Below are 11,081 nucleotides of genomic sequence, written 5' to 3'. Positions count from 1 at the left end.
AATAGCGAGCAGGATGCCACGAGATGAAAAGGGATCAACATATAATGTTTTGAAGGAAAAACACAAGAAATATATATAAACGACATGAAAGGCTATTTGACAAAATAAAACGTAAAGGCATAAAAATAATGAACGTTTATACTCGGGATCAAAATGAATCGAGGAAACTGATCACTCACTTGAACTTTGTGGATACAAAATAAAACGAAACGTAAAGGCAAATAAAAAATGAATCGGTTTGGCAGCATGGTGACGCTGGCGCTGATGATGGCGGATTTTGACGTTTTTCTTTTCAGTTTTTGTGTTGTGCGTTCAGTGTAGGAGAGATAGTGCTACTAGTATTCTTAATGTTATATCCAAGTGAAACTTTGAGCAATAAATTCTTTCAAGTGAAACAGAGCTGATGAGTGAAGATAAATGATGCTCAAGGTAAATCAATCAATTTCAAGACTAAGCGTTCTGGTTCACAAACTTATGTGAGAAAAAACTTGTAAAAATGAAAGCCTCGTCGATCAAATTGGAAGTGTTTGACTAGGCTCTGAGGGCTGCTTTGTGGACCATGGTCTCCTTGTGAATCTGGTGGCAGCTCTTCTCAACGAGATCGAGGAGTGTCTCCAAATTAGCAGACCATGAATTCAAGAGCTCATTGCTGTCCTTTGCCGTTTGGAAGCTCACCACTCCCATCGGACGGTCAATCTTCGCTATCAATGCCTTTGACACCACCATCTCTGACATATGCTTCTCCGCTTCCTGCAAAATTACAAGTTAAGTAAGCCCTTTTAAACTCTAATCACCACATACACTCTTTGTCTTGTTTTATCAACCAACTAACCTGGATACTTAGACACAGAAGCTCTGACAGTCTCTTCAGTGTAATCCTCGAGTAATACTTTGAAACCACAAGAATATTCTGGAAACAAAAAAAAAAAACAGAAAATTAATCCATAATACCTGGAAGAAATAAATATTATTATTTAATCATGATCAGCAAAACGCACGTGTTCTATGATCCTCTGTTTCAGATCTTCAGCCGCTTTCTCGCCCAACGAGCCTCCAAGGATGTTCTTCTCGTTGTCGAACTCGTCTTTGTATGCATTCCAAAGAGCTGTCCATTGGATAACCTCCATGGTGACCAGTTGCTTCAAAAGCAACCTAAAGATGGACAACGAAACAGTTTGCTTACTATATTACACCTACAATGTGGAAAAGAAATAATATGGTGGAATGGTAGAATCATACTTGAAATTTGGAAGCTCTGAGAGATTCTTGTCCTCCAAGGTGGAATTAAGAAGACTCGATTGCATTGGATCATGAGGCGCCAGAACCAAGTACCAACAAATTTTCCGCAATATCTACATCGAGAAGATTGTCAGAGAAAATTTTACACAAGAATCTTCACATGATGGAAAGAGACTGAACAAGGAGTTACCGGTATCCACACTGCCGGATTTTCTTTGATAGCTGGAATATCGTATATAGCCTTGTAGCATCGGCAAATTTCAAGGTAATCATTATTGTGCGAATAGTACCTGCAAGGTTAATTTAAAACAGTCGATATTAGCTGATATATTGCTTTGGAAAGTTCTCTGCTTGAAATATCTATGATACTAAGGAAAGATAGTTTCTATATTTAGGAGGGTCATTCTTGAGCAAAGCACGAAAAAGCATCGGCACCAAAACATCTAACTAATGTTTAAGCAGGCATGTGACAATACCAAAATTACACTATGTAATAAGAAACTAAAATTTAGAACTACCTACAGCAATGTTAAAAGTTATATTAAATAATGAAAAAAGGAATTAAATAAAAATATTAAAAAGTTATATTTGCAAAAGCACCAAAATTGTAAAGAGATTGCATGTTACAACTTTAATTGAAAACGTAGAAGTATCAAGTCCTCAATGTGTGTATCAGATATATAGACAACGGAAATAAATCCTACATATTCATGATCAAGGTTTAGTCATCCCAATTTTTCAACGACAATACATACAATTAATTAAAAAAATGCAAAGGTAGCAGCCCAACAAGAGAATGAGAAAACTGCAACAAACTATTATCCGTATAGGCCGAGCACCGGAGACATATAATTGACCATCTCATGAAATATCTAAAATATGAAGGTTCAAACAAACCCGTGTACCTTATCATATGTTCATAGTAGATACGCTTCAACTCCAAGAGTGATGGAATATCAGCAGGAGCCTCTTCAACCAACGAATCACCTTCTTTAGATTTTTTCTTTTCCTTTGAAGGATCAACGTCAAAAACCCTTGGGCTAATCTTCCTCGAGAGGATCTGTGCACGGATGAAATCTTGGCGATCTAAACAAAGACGAACCTGTAGTTTCATTCATTACAAAATCATAAAGTATAAGTAGCAAAAAAAAAAAGATGCACCGATATATCAATACTGCAAATTCCATACTTGGTCAAGAGATAAGGGCATACTTGGTCAAGAATGAAAGCAATTTTTTCAGTTTTCGCCATAGCACCGAAAGTTTCAACCTGTAAAGCTCAACCATCAAAAAGGGATCGAAGAATGGAATAAACGGGGACTAGAGGCTAGCCCTAACATCAATATAAAATCAGCACCAACCGCAATTTCTTGCATCAAATCAGCAGCCTCCCCTATGAGGCCCTGCTCTTCCTTAATCTTCGCAAGTTTCTTAATCAATCGGGCTCTCTCGATCTCAACATATATCTATACAATCACAGAAATAATGAAATTAAGTATTAGAAAAATGAGAGGGAACTCGAAACCTGAATCACCAGAAGCAAGTATTTACCTTTCCAGCCGATACATTGTTTAGCGTTTTGATAAGCTCTACACGAGTTTCTAAATCTGGTGTCTCGTCAATATACTGCATGGCTTGCTGGACCATTTCAGTAACAGCCTGAACAAAATATACATCCCAATGTGATTAATTGATCATGTAAATCCCCTTCACAAGAGAATTCGCAAAAAATATCGGCATTCTCGAAAATATCGGCAATGAACTTGATTATGGGCAAAGAGTAAAGAAAAGAAAAAGACAGTAAAAGAGGAGAAATTGAGATTTCAAGAACAAAAAAATTAAAGCACAGCATAGAGGCAAATATAAAGCTTAAAAATGTGTCATCCTTAGAAGTCCAATAAGTACTCAATTACTAATAATGTGCTTGACTGAATAAAATACGGAGTTAATTGGTTTCTGAATTCTTGCTAATGTGCAAGCTAATTATCTATCTCCATTCTCTTCTGTTTAGAAATGACAATTAAATAAAATAAAATAAAAATTAAACAAATTGATCTGCTAACTTCCCATGAATAGAAACAGCGCTCGCAACACATTTCTAAAGTTTATAATGCATAAACACATAGTACTTGATTATATATCTTTTTGCTAAAAGCCACCTTGCGTCAAAACGCAAACGAACTCCTAAGAATTTATAAATAAACCAAATTGCACAAACTAAAACCGGACACAATATAGAGCAAACATACTAACTTGACTAGAATGTGATTTTTCAACTAGTAGGCGATTAGAATTCTTGAGCTTTTTACTAGAAACACTAACCATTCAACCTACTTGATTTCAGAAAACCATCCAGCGTACTTGATTTCAGAAAACCATCCAGCGAATAATTTAAAACCCTAATTTCATAATTCAAAACCCCTCATTTCCCTGATTAAAAACCCTAAATAGCTAAATAAGAAACAATTCCCTAAACAATAATCTCTCAGGCTACGCAAACTATATACGAATTCCATCCGACCACCCAGTAGCTACAAAGTTTAAAACTCGATCGAAATGAAAATCAATAAGAATTTTTATATATATAAAAAAAGGTTATAATAATAATTAAATAACTGAAGAAGAAATTACCACCGTCAATGAACATTTACCTGCTTGAGTTGACCACGGCGTTTCGACAAGACAACGATCTGTTCATTGAGTGTTTTCCAGGCCTTGGCTTCGAAGCAAAGCTTGAGAATATCCGCGACGGCTTTCTTCGTCCCCGCCACTTCTCCGGCGAGCCTCATCTGCTTCTCCACATTAAGCAATTGCTCTACTTGCGCCTCCAGATTTCCCTCGCCGGCCTGAAGATTTAAACGCTTTTTTCGAATTTCCCAAGAACCCTAGCAGAACAAACTCTAATTGAAAAATAATTGTGGAAAGTGTCTTACCATTGTTGGATCGAATAAACTGAGTTGTCACTCAGCCTTATTAAAGAGCAGAGGTCGGCGATTCGCGACGGAGAATACACGGTGACACGGCGGAGTTGACGAGAAAGTCGAAGGAGTTGGAGATGGCGGATTTGAGAGACCCGACGTCGGAAAGGTTTTCGATTTTGAGTGATTTAGGGCAGAAATGGATCTTCGAGTGTCTGTATTTTTCTTTTTTCTTTTTTCTTTTTTCGCGTGATATATAATTTTGCCTCCTTCGTCAAGAAAGGTATAATCGCATGTACGAGTACGACACACAAGCCAGGTCGTTTTGTTTGCCTTGAGAAGCAGTGTCGTTTTTTTTTTTTTTTTTTTTTTTTTAAATTGCATTATTTGGCCCTATGTGATTTATACTTAAAATGCATTGATTTGAAAATAAACTTAAAATGAACTTAGAATAGGCATAGATGCTTACCCCTAAAAAAGTTTAGGGCAATCGTGTTTAGATCCCGTCGAACGACAAATAAGTTTTGTATATATGATACGTTGCAATAAATTTGTTAAAACTTTTAAGAGATAAATTTTACAAAATATGACTAATAACAAACTAAATTTGATTTGAATATTGAAATTGTTAAAAATTTAAAAATTACGAGTCGTTAAAATTTGGGTTTATGTTATATTGATTTTTTTATCCAGCATATTTAAAAAATTTAGTCTATCTATCTCTCTCTCTCTCTCTCTCTCTCTCTCTCTCTCTCTCTCTCTCTCATATTTTAGTCGCTTTTTAGAAGTTGTATCATGACTCGAACAATCTTGGATATCAAAAGTGAACATTGTAATTACATTGATATCTTTTGGCGATCTTAAGGTTTAATTGCAATTCTTCTGAAAGACCCTTTCGTATATTTGACATATTTCAAAGAAAATGTCGCGTATTTTAGTAATATGCGGTCATGTTGTATATTTACCAAAATATGCACCTGTTTATATAAATACTCGACTCTTTACTAAAAATATACGGCTATGTATTGAAAGTAAGAAAACAGATAAAGCAATTGTCGAATGAAAAATAGAATGCCAATGAGCTTGGAACAAAGTTGAGCGGAATCTCATGAACTCCTACTCGCCGTTGCCGACCTTTTGCTCCCATTTTCATTTTCTAACATTCAGAAGTGAATTTTCAAGAATGATGTAACGACTATTTTTAAAAATACATGTGTAAACGACAAAATAATTAAGAATGACATAAGAGACAATTTGATAGAGAAATGACACGTACATTAAAACGATTTGAGGAGACTAACTCCTAAGCACTAAATTACAAAGGCTGATGAAATAAATTTACAAAGGCTGATGAAATAATTGAAAAACCAATCATATGATTTTCCGATCAAAACTATCAAATTTAAAATATTCTTGCGGAATATTCCAATCAATACGTTGTGAAAGAATTAGCAATCATATTTTGAAACGATTCAAGGAGACTCGCGATGAAATCAACTGCATCTGCTACGCTCCTCTACCGACCTTAAACTAAAACTCTGTCATATAATCATGTTAACAATATTTTAAAAAAATGATAGTAATAATTGTAGGCGTACATAAATATGAACATGCCCGTTTGAGCCTAGCGAGGAACAACAAATTTGACTAGGATCACAATGTTCAACATCTTGGGGGCAGTTGAACATTGTTTGTTGTTCTGTAGCACAGTTTGAAAAGGCACTAGTAACTACACAATAGACAGACGAGAAAGCTGCCAAAAAAAAGTTGGGGATGATTGGAGATGGGCGTCAGGAAGGTGCGGGTCTGGAGATAGGGTGGAGGGAGAGCTTGATGGTGGCGGAGTGAGAGACCTCGAAGCACTCGTCCAAGTCGGCGTCGCAGGTCAAGAGCACCCACTCGGAGTCGTCGTCCAAGTACTTGATGGTGAAAGCCGCCATGTCATCGACCCCGAACCGCCTCGCGATCTCCCCTTGCAGCTGCGACAGCCCCCACGTGGTGTCCATCCGGAACCTCGTCTTGTCGTCCCCGAAGCTCACCTTCACGCGCTGCTGAAGCTTCACCCGGCGGTCCAGCAGGGACTTGTGGCTGTGGGACCGCGGCATCGCCTTCTCCTTGTGCGCGGCGCCGTCGTCGTTGAGGACCACTTCGCTACGCACCCTCTTGAGGGCGCCGCTGCTGGTGCAGCACTGGCTGGAGCTCGAGCTCTGAAGGCTCCCGGACGACGACGTGGACGCGGCCTCGGCCTCCGCGGCGGAGGGGGCCAGCTCCGGGAAGTTGGAGTAGAAGGAGTCGATCTGGAAGGCTCCGGAAGCGCCTTGGACGGAGTCTATCACCAGCTGGAGCTTCTGCAGGGAGTGGCCCACCTTCTTGATTTTGCGAGACGGCCACCGCTTTATCCCGTGTTGTCGACAAATTCTTTTCAATGTGGTTGAGCACACTGCCAATCGCCATCATTCTCAGTTCCACATGTGTTGTACTATAAAGGAAGGAGAGAGAGAAAGAGAGAGAGTAGTACCTCCGATGCTCTTGGCGGCGTCTTTGAGGCTGCCGGCAAAGTACTGGCGGAGGACGTCCAAGGTGATGTTTTTCTCGACCTTGGTGCGGCGGCGGACGGCGGGGGGCGGGGGATCGGGGTGGTGCTCTTCTTCTTCTTGCTTGAGCTCGGTGTCGGTGACGACGCGGAGGGTGCGGCAGCGGTGCTGGATGATGAGGGAGAGGGAGCTGAGCATGCGCTTGTGGTCGGGGCAGTGGAGGGGCAGGAAGAACTCGAGGACGAAGTCAGCGGCGGTGGAGACGGTGCGCAGGCGGATGGCGACGGCGGCACGCATGTCGAAGAGGGCGGCGTGGTGGGACAGCGGGTACTGGGCCTTGGGGAAGGCGCGCAGGTCCGGGCAGAAGCACGGCTCGTTGGTGGTGAAGGCGGACCCCACCACCCCTTGCCCCCTCAGCAGGTGGTGCTCCGAGCAGGCCTCGTGGAAGCCCCGCACGCGCCCGTCCCCGACGTAGCACGCGCTGTCCACCGTCGACACGCACTCCGAGAAGCTCTCGTGGGAGTGCCGCATGCCCATGCCCATGCCCTGCTGGGACGCGCACGGGACCCACGTCTGGGCCAGCGGCAGCCCGTGGGTCTCGCACGCGCACTGCAGCACCTCTTTGATCTCCGCCAACGCCGCCTCGTGGTAAAATAACTTGTTGCTGCTCACCTGCACCCATTCACTCCCACAAAATCAATCAACACTATTGATCTCCTCACCATCTCATACTCACATACTACATACATACATACATACCCTGGCATTCTTAGCGCCCCCCAAAACCTCGCAGCTCTTGAGATCCACAGCCTGCAAAACACAGAGAGAGTCAAGTGACAGGCATTTTCGGAGGCAAGCAAGGAACGGAGGATATAGTACCTCGAGAGCCTTGCAGATGCTTTCGAGCTCGGGGCGGTACTTGATCTTCTGAGTGGTCATGACGATCTCGACGACGCCGAGGCAAGCCCGGTTGCGTCCTCGTTCGAAGACGGGGAGGGCGAGGGTGGCGCGCACGTCGTGGAGGCGGGCGTGCCGCAGCCGCGGGTACTCGTCGTTCCTGAAGAACCGCACGTCCGGCGTCCACTCCGGGACCCGCCCCGAGAACACCCTCCCCGGCAGGCCCTTCAAGGACGACATCTTCTCGTCGTCGTCGATGGAGAACTGGTACTTGACGGAAATGTCGCGGTACTTGGCCAGGCTGTGGCAGCCGTCGTCGAGGGCGAAAGGCAGATCTCGGGTGACAAGAACGCGCTTGCCTTGTCCTCCCTCAACGGGCACCCAAATCTGGACCAGCACCGACTTGTCTCGAATCACTTCCTTTATGTAATTCAGAGCTCGGCACAGCTTCTCCACCACGCTCTGCCCTCCCACCACCACTGCCTCCGTCGCCGCTGTCATTTGGGCGGTGTTGGTGATGTCCACATTATTATTATCATTATTAGTACTATTAGGCCACGGCTCCGAGTTCGAACAAGACAGGTTCGGAATCGGATTGGCCGCCAGAAAAGAGGCAGTCTGGTTGAGGAAGTCTGAGCCTTCTCTGGTGTCCAACCAACAGCCTTCTAAGAAGAGCTCGTCCATGAACTCCATATCCATAACCGAATCTGACGGAACCCCAAACATAGTCTCCGGTGATAACACCCCGGCTTCCATCTTCTTCTTCTTCTTTTTACTTCAATTATTGCTCTTCTTTCTTCACCCCAAATCACAAAACCCTAGTAGCAAGTCTATCCAAAGCTGTCAAACAAAGAGAGAATCTTTTTGTATTACATAATTGAAAACAAGCAATCAAAACGCCAGGAGTTTTTTTTTTCTTTTCTTTTTCTTCTTCCTCTTTTTTGTCCCTTTGAATGATTTCCTCAGTCTCAGAAGAAGGAAAAAAAGAAAGAAAGAAACTTTCAGGAAATCAAAAACAAATCAAATCTGCAAGCACTGAAAAGGAATAGAATAGAATAGAATCTGATTGAGGAACATGAGGATGAACATGTCGTATCCACCAAAAGTTGCAAAACCAAAGGGGAAAGCTTTTAATTCTTTTTTTTTATTTATTTATTTATTTTCTTTTCACCATTTCCTAAGTGATGATAAAATAACATCGCAATTCTTCCTCCTACAGATTCTTCCAAGAAAGTCTCTCTCTCTCTCTCTCCTAAAACACAACACAACACTCAAATCAATATTATAATCAGACTTGAGAAAATGCATTGAGTTTCGCCGGAAGAATTACACAAAATGAGAAGTGTATGACGTACAACAACAACAACACCATCACAATAGCTTATCTAGTTTATGGCCCAAGATACCAAAACAATATCAACCATAAATATAATGAAATCAAATAGAAAGAAAAACAACTCACCAAATGAAGATTCTTGGAGATACCAAACACAGCACAAGTGGGTATATTTCTGTTTGTTTCTGATAAAATAAAAATAAAAACAAGAAACGTAATAGTAATTATATGTAATCCCTGAAATACCCAAGCAAAGCAAAGTGTGTCTGACTCTGAGAAACAAAGCAACAAGGAAAAGGGTTATTATTAGGACTTAGAAGTCGAGGGGTTTTAGTCCAACGACTTGGGCTTCAAATCGAAGTGAATAGTAAAAACGAAGAAAGTACAAGTTCGCATATATAAAGAAAGGAGAGCCTTGGCTTAGAAAGAGAGAGAGAAAGAGAATCTGATGTGTGTTGTGGTTGCTGTGGGTGTAAAGTCAACCCCACACACACACACGAACGAACGAGGGAGAGAATCAGGAAGCTGATTCTTTCTTTCTATTACTTTTATAATAAATATTAAATTGGGTGGTGATGATGCAAGCAAAAGCTAAATAAAGGAGCGGAAACGCGAATGAATCCATGAGAAGAGACTACTTCGGATAATCTCAATCTCATTCTCACTCTCCAACTCTAACACGCCTCTCTCTCTCTCTCTCTATTAATATAAGGGAATATTATATGTACACACACATTGTTATTATTCCCGCCGGAAAACTACATAATGACAATTATTCGCTATAATTATTTACATCCATGAGAACCAATGTCCTTTTTTTTTGTATTTTGTGTCCCCTATTTTATTTTGGTTTTTCATATGATTGATGATATTGTGTTCCATCAAAATTAGAGATTTTAGTTTGTTTTGATTGACGTATTGAAAAAAGAATATTGATTTTTGGAAATAAAATCATTAAACAAATTTATCAACGGGAGTTTCAGCCTACTACATAAGCCTGTAGTTTTTTTTTTCATCTTACAGAACTACGTATAGTAAAAAAAAAAATGTCATATACATCATTTATTCTAGTATCTTATAAATAAAAATATTTCAATGAAAGTAGCCACAAAAATTGATTCTTTCTACCCAAACTAGTAATATATTTTATTGTTTTATTAATTTAAAACTAAAATTAAGGTGAAATCTAGAAAGTGGCGTCGTTGTCATAATCAGAATATTAAATTGAAAAAAAAGACATGTCATCGTCGTTTTAAGAATATTAACATTCTATAACAATAGAGCAATTTTGCTTACTTGGGTGCGTCAGATCTTTGCTTGTATTGGAGTCACCACCGCCATTCTATGAAATCAAAGAGTTGTCAGATCTTGACACACAAATATCATGTTTGACAAGCAAGAGTTAGTTAATAATAATAATAATAATAATAATAATAGTAAAGGCAAGCAAGAGTTAATGGCATAAAGTAATAATATTCTCGTCAATAGTTTTAATAAAATGCATCCATAAAGGCTCTTAATTTTGATAGAAATCTCCCCGTCTGATCTCTTTCTCTCTCATTTTATTAACGTAATTCTTTAAATAAATGGACAAATTCTTTAATGTTCAATTGTTAATATTTAAGTCGTGGATTTTTTTTCCATGGTTGGGAATAAAGAAGATTGTTAGATTCATTGTATGACGATGACTTTCATTTCTCTCTCTTTCATATAAAATTAAAAAAAAATATGGCAATCATTTTTCTTAACCTAAAATAAAAAAATAAAAACCTAAAATCTTAGAATCGGAAACTTCAAATTTGAAAGATTTGAGTATACAAATAAAATGTGCAGCTTATTATTAGTGAATACACGATCTCGTACTAGTAGAATTTGAACTTCATATATAACAATAAATGGATTAAAGGAGAACGTTCTAATTGAAGTTCATGCAAAACTTACAAAAACGATGAATGTTTTATAAAAAGAAAACATTAACGATAAAGGTTCCTTTTATTTTATGTTTTTTTAATTATTTATTAATGTTTTATTTTATGTTAATTAGAGTATTTTGGTAATATCACAAAATTAAGTGGTCACATGACTAAAATGTGATCAAGAATTAGATGGTCATAATAAAATTGGACACAAAGACGAGTTTTGCAACAAATCTTAACTA

At 39.7% G+C, this 11,081-nt stretch overlaps 2 protein-coding genes across 2 annotated transcripts; both read right to left on the bottom strand.

The window, feature by feature from the left end:
- Positions 1–341: 341 nt before the first annotated feature.
- LOC149392583 (26S proteasome non-ATPase regulatory subunit 12 homolog A-like) lies at positions 342–4,429 on the bottom strand. The gene is made up of 11 exons (XM_089620552.1): positions 4,172–4,429; positions 3,890–4,084; positions 2,790–2,897; positions 2,600–2,704; positions 2,452–2,508; positions 2,145–2,341; positions 1,430–1,529; positions 1,240–1,352; positions 999–1,152; positions 833–910; positions 342–750 (listed from the first exon to the last, which is right to left on the bottom strand). Exons 1-11 carry the CDS (start codon positions 4,172–4,174, stop codon positions 532–534), a joined length of 1,329 nt encoding a protein of 442 aa, XP_089476678.1. The 5' UTR covers positions 4,175–4,429; the 3' UTR covers positions 342–531.
- A 986-nt stretch (positions 4,430–5,415) lies between these two features.
- LOC149392582 (protein NLP5-like) lies at positions 5,416–9,624 on the bottom strand. The gene is made up of 5 exons (XM_089619545.1): positions 9,050–9,624; positions 7,570–8,427; positions 7,450–7,500; positions 6,675–7,362; positions 5,416–6,596 (listed from the first exon to the last, which is right to left on the bottom strand). The coding sequence occupies exons 2-5, from the start codon at positions 8,341–8,343 to the stop codon at positions 5,947–5,949; spliced, it is 2,163 nt and encodes a 720-aa protein (XP_089475671.1). The 5' UTR covers positions 8,344–8,427; positions 9,050–9,624; the 3' UTR covers positions 5,416–5,946.
- Between the last annotated feature and the right edge of the window lie 1,457 nt (positions 9,625–11,081).

The sequence above is a fragment of the Urtica dioica genome, chromosome 7, assembly GCF_054948205.1.
Source record: "Urtica dioica subsp. dioica isolate 48M chromosome 7, U.dioica_male_clone48M_v1_H2, whole genome shotgun sequence".
NCBI classification, from domain to species: Eukaryota; Viridiplantae; Streptophyta; class Magnoliopsida; order Rosales; family Urticaceae; genus Urtica; species Urtica dioica.
The sequence above is the reverse complement of the archived record's forward strand: the minus strand, read 5'-3'. Positions and strand labels throughout refer to the sequence as shown.

What these genes read in the sequence shown, in the direction of transcription:
- LOC149392583 (XM_089620552.1), bottom strand. An exon ending in ACAATGTATCGGCTGGAAAG is followed by an intron (nt 2,705 to 2,789) that starts GTAAATACTTGC and finishes GTGATTGTATAG; the next exon opens with ATATATGTTGAGATCGAGAG. An exon ending in ATTTGATGCAAGAAATTGCG is followed by an intron (nt 2,509 to 2,599) that starts GTTGGTGCTGAT and finishes TGAGCTTTACAG; the next exon opens with GTTGAAACTTTCGGTGCTAT.
- LOC149392582 (XM_089619545.1), bottom strand. Translation starts at nt 8,343, where the DNA reads ATGGAAGCCGGGGTGTTATCACCGGAGACTATGTTTGGGGTTCCGTCA. An exon ending in GCATCTGCAAGGCTCTCGAG is followed by an intron (nt 7,501 to 7,569) that starts GTACTATATCCT and finishes TGTGTTTTGCAG; the next exon opens with GCTGTGGATCTCAAGAGCTG. An exon ending in GGGGCGCTAAGAATGCCAGG is followed by an intron (nt 7,363 to 7,449) that starts GTATGTATGTAT and finishes GAATGGGTGCAG; the next exon opens with GTGAGCAGCAACAAGTTATT.